The sequence below is a fragment of the Nicotiana attenuata genome, unplaced genomic scaffold (genome assembly GCF_001879085.1).
Source record: "Nicotiana attenuata strain UT unplaced genomic scaffold, NIATTr2, whole genome shotgun sequence".
Taxonomy (NCBI): Eukaryota; Viridiplantae; Streptophyta; class Magnoliopsida; order Solanales; family Solanaceae; genus Nicotiana; species Nicotiana attenuata.
The window spans coordinates 494,739-511,246 of NW_017670411.1; the positions used below are offsets into that span (position 1 = coordinate 494,739).

The 16,508-nt window shown below is 36.8% G+C and overlaps 2 protein-coding genes across 2 annotated transcripts in view; one reads left to right on the top strand and one right to left on the bottom strand.

Annotated features, from left to right (window-relative positions):
- The window catches only part of LOC109239063 (protein tas), a 9,633-nt gene extending 1,519 nt beyond the window's left edge, over positions 1-8,114 (bottom strand). The window contains exons 1-7 of the mRNA XM_019405570.1: positions 7,793-8,114; positions 7,525-7,620; positions 6,893-6,976; positions 5,415-5,575; positions 3,588-3,705; positions 3,004-3,139; positions 157-335 (exon numbers count right to left, since the gene is read on the bottom strand). Of these exons, the coding sequence (XP_019261115.1) occupies positions 157-335; positions 3,004-3,139; positions 3,588-3,705; positions 5,415-5,575; positions 6,893-6,976; positions 7,525-7,620; positions 7,793-8,014 (996 nt within the window). The 5' untranslated portion in view covers positions 8,015-8,114. The remainder of the gene's footprint in view (positions 1-156; positions 336-3,003; positions 3,140-3,587; positions 3,706-5,414; positions 5,576-6,892; positions 6,977-7,524; positions 7,621-7,792) is intronic.
- A 104-nt stretch (positions 8,115-8,218) lies between these two features.
- Positions 8,219-11,918, top strand: LOC109239064 (malate dehydrogenase-like). The gene is made up of 7 exons (XM_019405571.1): positions 8,219-8,386; positions 9,306-9,464; positions 9,605-9,780; positions 9,983-10,260; positions 10,464-10,599; positions 10,691-10,802; positions 11,563-11,918. The coding sequence occupies exons 1-7, from the start codon at positions 8,344-8,346 to the stop codon at positions 11,655-11,657; spliced, it is 999 nt and encodes a 332-aa protein (XP_019261116.1). The 5' UTR covers positions 8,219-8,343; the 3' UTR covers positions 11,658-11,918.
- The last annotated feature ends 4,590 nt before the right edge of the window (positions 11,919-16,508 follow it).

Genomic DNA, 16,508 nt, shown 5'->3' on the forward strand with positions numbered 1-16,508 from the left:
GGCAGCATGGCACCCCCCCCCCCCCCCCCCACACCCCAAGTTCCACCTTCCATTCAACCTTGGTGAACTTGAAATTTGAGTTCTTTTTCCAACCGATAAAGCTAATCAAACAGTCAATTAAATTTTCTTTCTTGTAAAAACTTGAAAAACACGTACCTTGGCAAGGGATTTATTGTATCTTTCCATGTAGCCTGGGAACAGGTTAAGTCTTCCTTTTCTAGCAGCTTCAGAATTATTGTGCAAATACTTCCCCGATAAGGTTCCACCAGCCAGTGGGGAATAAGAAAGTAAGCCAATGTTCCAGTTGTTTGGGTGGCATACTTCGACAAGATCAACTACAAAGAACAACCAAAACTCGTTATGCTAATCGGCAAATTAAACATGTTGATGCTTACTGTAAACACGAAAACATGCCAATATAATAAAAAGAGCTCTTATAAAAAATAAAACAATGTCCCAGCTTGCATTTGGTGGACTGTTTGGAAAGAGAGAAACCAAAGATGTTTTGAAGATAGGCATAGTACTATCCAGAGAATGAAAATGCATTGTTTAGCTCTTTTTTATTTTTGGTGTAAGCAAGAGTACATGGAAGATCCAGAATCTTTTGTTGATGTTTTAGGATCCTTGTAAGGACTATAGAATCTTCCTGTACCACCCTCTGTAATTATGATTAATTATACCTGTTTTGATACAGTTAATATATATATGCAACAAATGTTACCTTCTCAAAGAAAAAAAAAAAAACAATGTCATTTGGGATGTATAATGTCAAAGTGATCATTCATAAAATTAGCTCATATATCTTGAGATAGCCAAGAACTTTTAAATGCATTTAAAACAAGGGCAAGCAGAGTTCCCTGTTTCTTAAAGATTAATAGTGCTATTGTTAGGTAGATTGCCTCTAGGATGAGTATTGACAGAAGCCATTAAGGATCTAATAGATTTAACCAGTAAATAATCACATTCCTAGAGACCCTAGCTCACCGATGTTTATGCAAGTATATGATTCGGGTATTTAAATATGTGCAAAAGTGGCTTAAGTTGGACCAGAGAATAAGATATCATGCAAGAGGAGATTAAGATGAGAATCAGTTCGCCAATATTCAGAAAAATCTTTAGAATGTGGTTTGTCTATTTCTTTATGAGGTACAGGCAGTTTGTGAATTGGAAAATGCTCAAGATGTCTACTCATACAAGAATATTATAAGGGGAAGCTGTAAAGGGAATAGGGGAAAAATGATTCAAGGTTATTTCATCACTTTTTTTATCAGTATAGGTTATTTTTAGTAGGCAACTCATCACTCTTTTTATCAGTAAAGATTAATTTACTATGTTACTTATCACTTTCGGGCTAGTATAGGTAATTTCACTTCAGGTCTTTTTTATCAACGTAATCCAAGTACAAGTGGGTCCTAAATTGATAACACACCAGCTCTCATCAATAGATGGAATAAATTATAATGTTAAATGTGATCGATCCAAAGAACAAGCTCATATATTTTGAGATAGTCAACATCTTTTCAAGGTAGATAAACTACCATCGCAAGCAGAGTCGCTGTATCTTAAGGATTAGCTGTGCCATTTTTGTTAGGCAGATTGCCTCTGCGATGAGTATTGGCAGAAGCCATTAAGGATCCAATAAACTTATTCAGTAGATAGTCACATTCCTTAGAGACCCAAGCTTCACTAATGTTGATGCAAGGATATGATTTGGGTATATGCATTATATGCAAAAGTGGCTTTAGCCAGATTAGAGAATAAGATATCATTGAAGAGATTAGAGTTTGAGATCAGAATCAGTTCAAAAAGATCCAAATGAATCATTAAAGGCGTTTTATTTCTTTATGCGGTAAAGGCAAATGACTATGTGATTCGTGCAGCAATAGCACGGATGATATCCTTGCTATTAGAATCCAGTTCTCCCCAATTCCCTTTACAGCTGCCCCTAGTGATACTCTTGTATGAGTAGACATCTTGAACAGTTTTCCATTCGCAGAAACACGGATATCATCCGTGCTATTGCTGCACGGATTGGTAATGTAGATACTAAATGAAAGAATTACCAACATATCTATTTGTAAGCGAGCTGTTAAAGAATCTTAACACTTAATAAGAAACCAATTAGCAAAGGCTAGAGTGTCCTAGGATTAAGCACCATGTACTCTTTAATTAATCATCATAGGAGTTCTTCTTTTTCATTTAACACTTCCCAATCATGTAACCAAAGATTAACTTTAAGTAAAGCCTCCTAACAAAATAATTTACCCCATGAAGCATCTTGAATAACAAAAACGGATGTGCAGAAAAGATGTTCGTTTTCACACAGGAAGGGCGCTGTGTTACAGTCCCACATTAGTTGAGGATATGAGTTGTAGTCTTATTATATGGTCTTTGAAAATCCTCACATCATAAGCTAGCTTTTGGGATTGACTTAGGCCCAAGGTCCCTTTTTCTTAAGATGCTAGCAGAGCCAGAGCCATCCCCGATCTTGGTTTACCAAAATGTTGAATCCTTATGTCATAATTTCCACGCTGTAGATGTTCAGCCATGAGTGGTGGAGGGAGGGGGTGTTAGAGTCCCAAATTGGTTAAAGATATAGATTGCAGCTTCTTCATATGGATTTGGACCATCCACACCCCATGAGCTAGCTGTTGAGAAGTGGACTCAGGATGCATTTTCCTAACAGGCTGAATGATAACAAAAGCTCAAACTTTGATGCCAGGTTGAAGAATTTGATCGTCCAACCTCAATTATTGACAACTATTGGAGTACCCTAGCATCTTTGTCAAGCATCTTGGAATTAAACTCATCTAATGAATGTAGGAACTACTTTTATTATTGAACAAAGCAAAACATATCATTTAACTTATAAGAACTCCCAAAGTATGAACAGCATCATTGACAAAAATGCTGGAACAAATAAAATAACTGCGTAAGCTAAATTTCTGTTGAGAAGAGTTACATCTAAATTACTTTAGTAGGACATGACAAAGGTTAACTTACCCTCAAAGTGACACCTAACCAGCAGACTGTAGCTATTCTGAATGCTGACAATCTTCGGCAATCCTTCAACTTTTGCAGCATGGATGAACTCCATTACTCCATATGAAGTTTCATTGGAAACACCAATATAGCGGACCTGAATAGTTTGTACCCTTAAATGTTACTTTAAGATAAAGTTAAATCTCCATAAAGCAAATTAATTTTGAGATTCTACGAAGCAGAATGAAAGCTCAAATTATTTTGCAAGATGTGCAACCATGCCATGTGTAAAAGATTAGGCTTGTTAGTTCACTATATGCATTGCAAAATGTTTAAACTCAAACCATGCGTAAGAGACCTGACTTGCTTATTCACTATGAGTTTTTTTTTCATCCAAAAAGTTCAGTTTCCTGGCAAGCATATGTCCAGAAGTTTCTTCACTTGAAGATGGATTTTATTTAATCCTTCAGGAATGAATGAAAGATACCCTCGGCGTTTAATTAGTAAAATGATAACTATAAAGCATCTTTACTCATTTCATTGACAGGTCTGCAGTATTGCAATTGTTACTTCCAACAAAAAAAAAAAAAGCAAGACATACATACCTTTCCTTCATCGATGAGTTCTTGAAAGGCTCTAAGCTGCTCGACGAAAGGCACACTTGGCCTCCATTTTGAAGATTCATAAAAGAATTCACCAAACAATGGTACATATCTATCTGGCCTGAAGAAGTTTTTTCCATCAAGATTCTGAAATGAGAACCATCCTATATTTTCTATGCGGGAGTGAATGCGTGCATTGCATATGCAGCGAACAAACAAATAGATGAAGCAGATTAAAACACAAGGTAAGCAACACTTTTACAATTATATCAGACTTAAACAAGATAAAAATGAGAACCCATGAATTTGTTAAGTGCCTTGCAATATCAAGGTTACCTGATAAAATCTCTCAACTAAGGATGATTTATCAGTTTGTTGAGAAAGACTTCTAAAAATGATGAAACTCAAACAAGTTATTCATGTCAGTGGCTTCAGTACACACTATGAACTAGTTAAAATCAGCAGCTAAATGAACTGAAGCTTGCTTTCTATAACATCCGACTTTTTAGTTTTGCTAGGAACCTATACTTGTCCTCTATTATGCATCAGAGAACCAACTAGTTAATCAATCATCTTATCAGTAATGTAACACATATGATAGATAAAAATTACGACCCATAAATTAGTCAACCGCTTTGAAACAGGCAGGTTTGCTGGTGAAACCTCTCAACAGAGGATCTGTTTTATTGGTTTGTCTAGAAATACAACAACAACAACTTGCTTCAATCCCAAACAAGTTGGGGCCGACGATATGAATCCTCATTCCTTTCATTTAGCTCAACTCATATCATCAGAAAATACTGAAATTTAAACTAGTCAATTATGTTCATCACGTTAGCACACATCACAAAGTACCTAATGATCAGCAGTGCAATGAGTTCAGGTAGCTTTCTGTCAGATAGTTAAGTGCAGGGGCGGATCTAGGGTGTAAGATACGGGTTCCCGGGAACCCAGTAACTTTTGCGTAGACCCTGTATTTTTGTTAAAAAAATTATTAAATATCTATAAATATCTATTTGTGAACCCAGTTATTATCGTATATTAATTTGAAATTGCGACAGGAACCCATAAACTTAAAATCCTGGATCCGCCTCTAGTTAAGTGTAAATATTATTGAGCATAAATGGTGAACGTGATATAGTTGCACGCCCGGTAAATATAGTTGTGTTCACTCATGAATAGTTGCCTATAAAATAGTTGAGGTGTACACATTAGCTTTCACACATTGTCTCAATCTCTTTTCATTGTTTCTCTTATTTCAAACACGGTATGGGAGTTTCAGTGAGTTTTTGTGAACTAATTATTTTAAAATACTTAGGATCCTTCTGCATGTCTAAAACCATAGCAGTTTCTTCAGCCCGTTCTCGTAATCTTTGGTTACTGCCCTAGAGCGCTATTGCTCTGGCTCCGCTGGATTGCTTTGCACCTACACTTACTCCAACATGTGGTGCAGTTAAAGTATTAGCTTAGCTGTCAACTGTCCTCCCCCTCCCCCCTCCCAACGCGGGAAAACTAAAAACAGAAAAAAGAAAATATTATGGAAGAAGGGGACAGAAAAAGAAAAAGAAAAAATAGAAGGTTACGTTGCTATGATCCCTAAAGCTCAAGCATAAGTAATATCTGGTCTTCTAGAATCTGAGAACGATGATAAATCTCACATGGGCAATCAAAGTTCCTGTAATAGTGTTTTCACCACCCAGATAATCTGGAACAACCCCACTAATGCAAATAGTGTCATCTAGAAACCCGGGAAGCTTTATAATTTAGGGTATACTACTTACCAAAATGCACTTCTAGAATCCTTCAACGATATCATTAACAAGTACTCACCAATGTATTTGGAGTAAATCAATGTAATCAGTATTGAGACGTTTCAAGCTTTTTTCCACACTTTCTCGAATATTAGCAGCATCTACTCGCAAAACATTTGTGTTTTCACGTATGTAACTTGATCTTTCTGAATAACCACAAACTTTTGTAGCCAAAATCACCTGAACAGAAATACAGCAGTGCATTAGTAATCTTGAGTTAAAAGGACACCAAAATATCATAGCTATAATGGCTCAAAAAAGGCAGGAAATGTTCCTCTACTTAAAGAACGGTTTTGGTAGTTATTTTACTAAGAATTGTAACACTTAGTATCATGGTCATGCTAATAATTTTAGTTTTTATTGTCCAAGAGAGTAGAGGAAATTCTAAGTTGACTACACAAGTGCTCCACCATGCCATTTGTAGACTATGGGGAGGACATTTGACAGGTGAAAGATCCAGCATGAACATTACAAACATTTTAGTGGGCATCAAGTTCTTAACAACCAAGTCCTTTCTAAGTTGAGACTCATGCTTGGACTTAGGCTATTAATTAATAGGGCTGGACTGTGATTTGCTTTTCTTTCCTGCTTGTGTAATGATTTGCCAAATACAAGCATACATGCATATTAAACAAGGAGAACTACACAAGCTTTACGTATTCAAAGTAACTCAAGCAGCAAAAGGCCAAACTCAAATCAGTCCACATGGCACCAATGACGAAGGGTTTCTCTTCCAGAAGCCTTCCTATCCTAGTAACTCAAGCAGCAAAAGGCCAAACTCAAATCAGTCCACATGGCAACAATGATGAAGGGTTTCTCTTTCAGAAGCCTTCCTATCCTAGTGGCCTTCAAAAAATTTCTAACGTAAAAACAAAAAAAAAACCCTGCAACGTGCTATACATAATTGAGCAAAGACTAAGTGGACCTTTAGTTACCACTCAGAAGAAAATGATAGCATCTGATAGAATGACTAAAAGCATGAAATACCATAATATGCACATAATGTTGGACATTGCTAACTCAAGGAAGTAAATTAAAAGTTCTTTAAAATGGTGGATTACTCTGGGAAGGTTATTACAGAACAAAGAGGACATATTTCTTTGAAAAAGGAAGGATATCTAGAAAGTAAAGAAAGAATGCATTATACTATGACGAATCAGGCAATGCAAGACTCAGTATCAAGCTTTAGTTATTTTAGCTGCTTAGCCTTTTGTGATCTCGTTGATTTACAACCTCAAATCAGAACCAGCCCAAAGATGCATTTTTTCCCAATATTCTTTAGTAAGTGAATCAACAGTGAAGTCTTTTCGAGGAGGAGTTTGTTGAAAGAGATCAAAGGCAGTTAGAGTTCAGAACAAAAGATCTGAAACAACATAAGGATTAGAAAACGAGGTAAAAGAAGAATGTAATAAGGTTCTCTACTGAAAACAAGACAAGAAAATGTAAATAACATGCATCTTTGATGTAAAGGGTTCCCTTCCACAATAGTATTATTACCTTATCACGGGGTTGAGACTTCATCCAGCTGCTAATATAGAGATCCGTCGTCCCTTGTGTCTCCTTCCTCATAGGGACTGGATACTTTTGGAGACAAAAAACAAGGTTAGAAATAAATATAACAACCAACGATATGCAACCAGAAATGAGAGAGGAAGGAAAAGAAAAAATTGCATTAATCAAGAATCTTTTTGCGTAAAATTAAGAGAAATGATCTCATTGGTGAATCAATTTCCAAAGAAACAAAGTTTACTTCAGATTACATCGGCAACAATGCAGAACTAGAGCTTCTAGAAATAATCTATCAAGATAGTGAAAACCAAGAATGGAAACTGTATCATAAATAAAAGCAGTTTTTACAAATTAAAACAAGTAAAAAGCAAAAGTTATATGCTAAAAGTGAATCTGATCAAGTAGACTATGCACCAAAGAAAAGCCAGCTCCAACTAAGTCAGAATGCTTCCAAATGATATCCGTCAACCGAATCATCCATTTACTTAAGTTGAAAGAAACAAAAAATTAAAGGGAGTAAAAGAAAAGCCAACAATACTTAAGTTTGTGCAACTGAAACTGTAATTAAATGAAGCCAAAAATAGAACTAACAATGATTAAGTTTGTGCAATGGAGCTTACAGCTTCAGCAGTATCAATAATATTAATTCCTTGGTCAAATGCATAACTAAGTATTTCATGAGCCTCCTTCTCTGTATTCTGTTCTCCAAATGTCATCTGCAATATTTCATTCATCAATAATAAACCTTCAATTACTTCAAAAATATGCAGAACAAAGAAAAAAAATACAAAAAAGAGGCTAAAATGACTTTTCTTTTAAAATAGGGTTCAGAAAAAGAAATTGAAAACTTGAAAATTTCTGTAATTAACTGATAAAAGAAGTAGTTACAGTGCCAATAGTAATTTCGCTGATATGAAGATCAGAGTCACCGAGTTTTCTGTACTGCATAGCATTCTTCTGAGCAAGTTTTGCTGTTACAACTGTGCTGTAAGTCTTCTTCCTTGGTGAAGAGAACGGGGATGCCCTCAATTGGCGCGTGAAAGGGGAAATGCGAGTGGTGGTGTTAGAGATAAATGCCGGCATTACAGAGGAAGTGCTGCATGAAGCCATGGGTTCTTGCTCTGTGTTTTAGCCTTATCAAAATTCAGGAAAACTATTTGAAACTCTGCCTCAGAAAAAACTATCCGGTTTTGCGAAAGAGGGAGTATCCAAAAGTAACCAAGATGAGATTTTCACCGAGCTATACTAGTAAAATCCGGACGTACGTCACCGTTTTGCTCAATCAAAGATAAAAAAAAAAGAAGGCACGCTCTACGCACGGCGTACTTCAGCTGCTACCCCTTTTTACCGGAAACGACGACGTTTGACTGCTTGTCGTGCTGATCATAGTTTACTCGCTCGTCTCTCTTCACTCTCTCGAAAAATTCAAATCTCGTACAATGGCGAAAGATCCAGTTCGTGTTCTCGTTACCGGTGCTGCAGGTATTGTTATCTGTTTTGTATACTTAAAAAAGCTTTCAGTTTTTTTAATTATTTAGATCTGCTTCTCCATTTTTACATTCGCTTTATTTCCACTACTAGTTAGATTGATCTTATACTTGGCATAGTTGAATCATTGATCTACTTCCGTTTTGGATTTTAATCCTGATTTTGTTTACTACAGTTTATTTTGTTGATTAATCTACTTAATGTTAGTCGATCGTGCATCTGGCTTCTTAATGAAAATGAGATAAAGTCTGGAGTATGTTAAATAGGTAAGTAGGTTAACAAAAAGAATGAGAGGGCCTCTTGAAGACATAATTAATTATATAAAGTGCTCTTTTTTAACGGCTTAAACTTCTATACAAGATGATTGATGCAATTCAATTGAAGTATAGTTGGTTCATACTTGCTTGCTTACTCTCGATTTGGTGATTCGTTGTGAAGGGAACAGTCATACGAAGTTATATACGAATCACTACCCCCTTTTTGTATTCAGTTTTAGGGGAAGATGATTGCTCGCTGTGCTTTGTTTTACGTCCTGATTGCTAATAGGAATTTTTGTTCCTTTTCTTTCGTTCGCTGTTTTATACATCTTTATGGTCTAATATGTGTCAAAACAAATATTTTTTATGGTGCCTAAATAAACCATCATTGAATGATCTACTGCATTTCCTTGTACCTTATAGAGCATTTTTGAAAATGATCAACTATATAATACAGTATGTGTTGTAGTCTTGTCCGGGCTCATAATTCTGGAAGCTTCTAATGTGTTAGTGAGGCAATTTCTGATGATGTCTTTTGAAGGATGTACCACTGTTCTTATCTCGGACTTTTGATGATTTTTAGTTGCACCATGTCATTTATTAAATTATGCAGTGGTTTAAATATTACTAAATCGACGGGTATCATTGTTTTCCAGGACAAATTGGTTATGCCCTTGTTCCCATGATTGCCAGGGGAGTGATGTTAGGTCCCGACCAGCCTGTAATTCTCCACATGCTGGATATTCCACCTGCTGCAGAGGCATTGAATGGGGTGAAGATGGAATTAGTGGATGCTGCCTTTCCTCTTCTTAAGGGTTGGTACCTTTGCTCCTTTAGTTTCAATGCTTCAATATTGTCATTACGAAGTGTTTCAGTTCTTGAACTGCAATTATGTGAGTTGTTGAATGTAAAGCAAATATGGGTTTAAATGATGCATTTTCGGCGTCTATGTCAGGTGTTGTTGCAACAACTGATGCTGTTGAAGCATGCAGTGGTGTCAACGTTGCCATCATGGTTGGTGGTTTCCCACGAAAAGAGGGAATGGAAAGAAAAGATGTGATGTCAAAGAACATTTCTATTTACAAGTCCCAGGCTTCTGCTCTTGAGAAGCATGCAGCTTCTAACTGCAAGGTGAGGTGACTCTTTAGGCAACGAATAAAGATTGCACCCTGCGCAACGTTTCATATATATTTTTGTTCAACTTGTAATTTACTTTTTAGTGTTTTTAATTTGCATCCTGAACATGCATGAACCGTTTTCAGCATTTTGATGCCCATGATATGCAATCTTTTTATTTTAAGAAGTCTAATATTTTGCTTTTTGTTTATTTTAGGTGTTGGTTGTTGCTAACCCTGCCAATACAAATGCATTGATCTTGAAAGAGTTTGCTCCATCTATTCCTGAGAAGAATATTACCTGTCTCACAAGGTTGGACCACAACAGGGCCCTTGGTCAAATCTCAGAGAGATTGAGTGTTCAAGTAAGTGATGTTAAAAATGTCATCATCTGGGGCAACCACTCGTCAACACAATATCCTGATGTCAACCATGCAACTGTTAAAACACTCGGTGGAGAAAAGTCCGTACGTGAACTTGTTGCTGATGATGCATGGTATTCTGAATCTCTGACTGGTTTCTATCATCAAGCAAATGCATTTGGCTTGTTTTTTTTTTCTGTAAAAACTAAGAAGTATCTATTCTTTTTTAGGTTGAATGCATGGTATTCTGAATATCTGACTGGTTTCTATCATCGAGCAAATGCATTTGGCTTGTTTTTTTTCCTGTAAAAACTAAGAAGTATCTGTTCTTTTTTAGGTTGAATGCAGAGTTCATAACTACTGTGCAGCAGAGGGGTGCTGCCATTATCAAGGCTAGGAAACTTTCTAGTGCCCTTTCTGCTGCTAGTTCTGCTTGTGATCACATACGCGATTGGGTCCTTGGAACTCCAGAGGTAGATCTTCTAACCAGTCAGTTGTGGTAGATGAATCAAATTCATTTGGTTGCAAATTTAAGTAATGCTTATCTCACTCTGAACATTGCAGGGATCATGGGTTTCTATGGGTGTATACTCTGATGGATCATACAATGTCCTAGCTGGTCTTATTTATTCATTCCCAGTTACTTGCAAAAATGGAGAATGGTCAATTGTTCAAGGTTAGTAACAGATCTAGTTGCATTCAGGTTTCAGCCTCTGATTTCTCAGTTTTCATTTTTATACACATTTTTCATCTGAGCACATGCAAGCTTGTTTACCCTGATAAGGTTTTCGAAACGAGTATCCCTATCACTGCAGTTCCTCAAAAGTAAAATTGTTAACTTGTGTTATTGGGGAATTAAGTTTCAAAATTGGGATGAATCCTGCTGCAGTAGTGGGAAAAGTGGGCTTATTTATGTGATTCAAATTGATTGTAAATTATCGTACGTAGCACTTATAAGTGCACTACTTGTGGAGAGGCATCATTTGGGAAAGTTTTTTGGTATCTGATCGGTCATGTCCTGAGAATGAGGTGGGCTTTCTTTGACTATGATAAGATAAAGCCACCTTATGCTGACAAAACGGAGAGCTGCTTGGAGATGTACTTGATGTTTTTTCTGAAATTTCTCATTATCCTCTATTAAAGGTTCTTCACTTGCTACGTCTGATAGGTGGTCTAAGAGTCAATTTAATCTGATAATTGACTTCACTTATTCTTCTGAATGAAGAGCTGAATTGTTCCTTTTCTACTTGATTGTCCATTTCTTTACTTATGTCTGATAAATTATAGTTCCTTTAAAGGTTCTTTCTCCTCATGGGGGTCTAAGGAATCTTTTTGTTGTTCCATGTAATAAGGTTACAATCTTGCAGTGGTACTAATATGCATGCATCTGTTGGATGTCCAAGAGGTCTAAGTATCTTGTGTGCTTTTTCATCTAGGTCTCTCAATTGATGAGTTCTCAAGAAAGAAGTTGGACTTGACGGCTAAGGAACTCACTGAGGAAAAAGCTTTGGCATACTCGTGCCTTTCCTGAACTTTTTAACATTCCGGAAGTAGGTCATATGCCTACTTCAGTTTAACATTCCGGAAGTGGTGGTAGAAGTGGCTTCAGTTTTGAATAATGCCATTGTTTATCCTTGAGGGAAGTAATGATGGAGATACTTCAGTTACTTCTTATGTACTTTATTATATGCTGATTCTCGAAACTAAACTGTTCTCCCTCATGAGCAATACCATTTTGTCGGACATATTTTTGGACCTCTTGGTCATTAATGAGTTCTGTTCTTATTGGACATATTTTTGGACCTTGGTCATTAATGAGTTCTGTTCATAAACACCCTCAATAATCTCAGCTCTCAATAAAGGCTCCCAATGAAGGTCCGTGTACACCTAACTTTCCCCAGACCGCTCTTGTGAATCATACTGGGTATGTTGTTGATTAAGTTTTGGAACTCGTAAGTAAATCTGATGAGGCTAAAGATTAAGTTCTCTCGAGACCTGATTAATATCGACCGTCCCGTAAGATTGCTCCCTCTTTTAGCATTAGGCATTTCTAGAAGAGGAACTAACCACTCATACAATTGAGTGCATTTGTAGGATGTCAGTATCAACGCATGTTTACTAGTGTGAGGCATGTTTTATACTTCAATACCACACAAGAGGGATGATTTGTGCTGTCCAATTTTTCGCGTGCACAAATTATAGAAGGACCTGGTTCTTCTATGTGTTCCTTATACTAAAGTTGCAGAATAATAAATGCAGAAAGTAAAGAACATAAGTATTTTTACGTGGAAAAACATCTGGCTCAAAAGGTGAAAAAATCACGCCCTACTACCCTGTAAGATTTTTCGCAACACTTCACTAAATCACTGAGTTAAAAACAACGTTTATAAAACTCTTGTAAACCTAAGGATTACCTCTAACCCTTTGTGGCAACCAGCCTCAGGATGTTGCGATAATTTAGAGTTAACTCTAACTTGAACAATACACTCAGAGAGTACCTAGTACAAAAGCTTCTAGAGAAAGATGAAAGGTATAATTCAAAAACCCTACTGCAATGAAACTGGAATAAAAGACAGACACTTGGAACTGATTCTTCTATCTGGTTCATGTAGCTTCAGATTCGCACACTTGAATCACGCAGGAATTGCTTGCAAAATGCCTTGCTATTTTGCTCTCAATTCTTGCTTAAGTTCAACGTTTGTCCATCACCTATAAAAGAGAACGAACTGATATATATATATATATATATATATATATATATATATATATATATATATATATATATATATATATATATATATATATATATATAGACACACACACACACTAACTCTTTCTCAGAGAGAGAGAGAGAGAGTTAGTAGAATAAGAAATAACTAGAGTTCTAATGCTATACTCTTCTTTGGTGGAAGAGTTCTGGTTATCTTCAACTTCTAACTCCTCCCTTATCTAGGATAGAGTTCTCTTCAAGTAAGGAGTCCTACTCCTTATCAATTATGCAACCTTTTCGTTCAGAGAATATCAGATATAACTATTTATACTTATCCCTTCACGTGCATGTCTTATGCTTGAATCTGACTGAGACCTGTGTACATTGTCCATGGACCTAGTTCATGCATATGTTCCTTGTCAATCATCAAAACCAAAACCCCTCAGGTCAATAAATTTTTCCTTTTTGATGATGACAAACTCTGTGTTTTTCAGAAGCGTAGAACATGTTTCAACTTAGCTCAACATCAAACACAATATCAGAACACTTTCCATTTGAAGTCAGAAATCATCAAGGACCAGGTTCATTAGGTTATAAATATCGCAATCCAAAGCAAAAGCACATCTTATCTTCCCCCTTTTGGCATCATCGAAAAGTAACATAATTAAGTTAAGTAACCAGATTTCGACAGATAGCACTCATGGCTGCTGGGGCTACTTATGGATTCAAATCTCTTTTACAATCTAAGGATATTATCCATCTAAGAAATATCAATAAACAATTAGAGCAAAAGCAGTGAATTATATTGATTGATAAGATCCTACCACTAGGCATAAGAAGAAATAAAAACATTGAACCATGAGCAAAAAAACAGAGAAATCCCACTTGGGTTACTGGTTACACCTGGGCTAGGAGGATTTAGGACCGGGAAGGACCAGGTTCTTGGTTCTTGGCTTGAAGCAACATCAACATATCTTGAAGAATACCATGATTCTTATCCTTCTACTTTGCAAGCTCACACATGAGAGACTCTATCTCAGCCTCTACTTTATCCAATTATTTCACCAGCCTTTTAATCTAAGCATCCTTAGCCATTTTCTTCACTATTTGAGCCTTATTGCTCTTTTTGGCAGATCTAGTTATTGAGCCCTCTGCCTCCGCCTCTGTTTCTTGAGAATTCTTTTGAACTATGTCCTCAAGAACCAGGTCCTTCTATAATCTATGCACACAAAAAATTAGACACCACACAAATCATCCCCCCCTTGTGTGGTATTAAGGTATAAAACGTCAATTGACGTCAGAGCAGGTTATCCTTAAAGAGGCTAACACCTTAGGAGAAGATCAAGATGAGTGCACCACCTGGAAACTGGGAAGGGCAATCGACTGCTAGGCCACCACTCTTTAATGGCCAGTACTACTCTTGGTGGAAGTCAAGAATGAGAGATCACATACAGGAAGAGGACTATGAGCTAGGGACATTGTCATTGATGGTCCACTGACTACTTTGAAGAAAAATGCTGAAGGAGTAGATGTGCCAAAGACAAGAGCTAATTGCAATGATGAGGATATGAATAAGTGGGAAAAGAATGCCAAAGCCAAGTAGTGACTTGTTTGTCGACTTGGTCCAGATGAGTGCAGCAGAATCCAAGGATGTTCCACTGCTAAGCAAATTTGGGACACAATGCAAGTGGCCCATGAAGGAACAACTTAGGTGAAGATATCTAATGGAACTCTACTGTACTTTCAGTATGAGAACTTTGCTACAAAGGATGGAGAAACCATTCAGGAGATGTACACAAGGTTCACTACATTGGCAAATGAACTAAAATCTCTTGCAAGGATTATCCCTGAAGAAGAAAGAGTTGAGAAGATACTCACTAGGGTCTTGCCAATTACTTGGGAAAGCAAGATGACTGCCATTCAAGAATCAAAGAATATTGCCACTCTCCCACTAGATAAATTGATTGACAATCTCACTGCCTATGAACTTAGGAGACAAACCACTAAAATGGATGTACCTAAGAAGGAAATGAGCTTGTCACTCAGAATCACTGAAGGTTCTGATCTGGAAGATGATGAAATGACAATGATCACCAAAGACTTTAAGAAGTACCTAAGGAGAGTAATGGGTTCTTCAAGAAGTAGAAGCTACAGCAAGGCACGAGCTCCGGAGAAGCAAACCAATGATGGCTGCTACAAGTATGGAAAGACTGATCACATGATCAAAAACTATCCTTTGTGAGAAATTGAATGGAAGAAGGAAAGAGCTGAACGAAGGAACAGGAAGAAGGAACAAGTTCATCCCAAGAAAGGCAACAACAAAGGATCAACCAAGGTTACTGTTGCTGCTTGGGGAGAAAGCTCAGATGAAAGCTCAGATGATGATGATGATGAACGAGCATTGATGGCTATTGGAGAAACTGAGGTAAGTGTCCTTCATCTTAAAGACAAGACTAAATTTTTGTCTAAAGAAAGATTATCTGAGTTATTACTAGAACTAATTGATGAATCAGAGGATGTGAATGATGAAAAGGAATAGCTTTCAAAAGAATTTGTAATTTTAAAAGCTAAGTGCAAAAATCTAGAACTTAGGGCTTGTAAAACTGAAAGTGAAAATACTGTGTTGAAGAACCAGGTTCATGTACTTGATACAACTATCCTAGAACTTAGATCTGAAAATCTAAAATTGAAATTAGGAACAGGTAAAAAGATAGCTGGTCGCACACAACTCACTTTAGAAGAAAATGTAGAAAAACCAAAAGATTAGTTATATAAAAGGGATGAATTGGTAACAGTCTTAAAAGAGGATCTGACAAGGTTAAACATAAGCTAGACAGAACTTGTAAATAGAACAGGTCCTCCGATGCACTTTCATGGCTACAAAATCATCATAGTAGTAACAGAAGAGGACTTGGCTTTAGGAACTCTGCACCTAAGTGGGATCCCAAAAGCAAGTAACTCACACTCCGTGAGAACAAGATTTTCACTCACTGTAGTAACACTGGTCACTATAAGAGTGAATGCATTGCAAAAGAGAAGGCAAGTCAAAAGAACAGAAATTTTATTCTAGGGAAAAATAGAAAGGTTTGGGTTCCTAAGACTAACCCCTGATTTTTTTTTCCAGGTCCAAGTGATGGGAAGCAACCAAATATGGTACATGGATAGTGGCTGTTCTAAGCATATAACAGGAAGCAAGAACCAGTTCCTTTCACTTGAGGACCTTAAAGGAGGTAATGTCTCCTTTGAAAACGGAAAGGTGAGATCATTGGGGTTGGAAAGGTAGGTAAGACTGATTCACACTCTGTTGAGAATGTCTACTTGATAGATGGACTGAAGTAAAGTCTAATAAGTGTATCACAATTGTGTGATAGAGGTAACATGGTAGCCTTCATCTCTACAAAATGCTTTGTGATTAATCTGTTACACCCCAAGTTTTCATACGTGAGAGTACGTCGTAAGTCATTGATGTAAGCTCGAAAATGAGATTATATTTGGAAGCAAATAAAGTAAGTTAATCATGTTACCTTGGAGGTTACAAATATTTAAGATCATGAATAACAAGTACCAAAAGGGTTGGAAAGCTTAGTCGCTAAACGAATTGAAGAAAATAAGTTTCGTCGAAAATCGACAAGTTTGGAATGTAATAACATATTCTTTTGGGGAGAGACTAGG

Coding starts and splice junctions, on each gene's coding strand:
- LOC109239064 (XM_019405571.1), top strand. CDS start 8,344: ATGGCGAAAGATCCAGTTCGTGTTCTCGTTACCGGTGCTGCAG. Junction 8,387..9,305: donor TCTCGTTACCGGTGCTGCAG/GTATTGTTATCT, acceptor ATTGTTTTCCAG/GACAAATTGGTTATGCCCTT. Junction 10,803..11,562: donor AGAATGGTCAATTGTTCAAG/GTTAGTAACAGA, acceptor TTTTTCATCTAG/GTCTCTCAATTGATGAGTTC.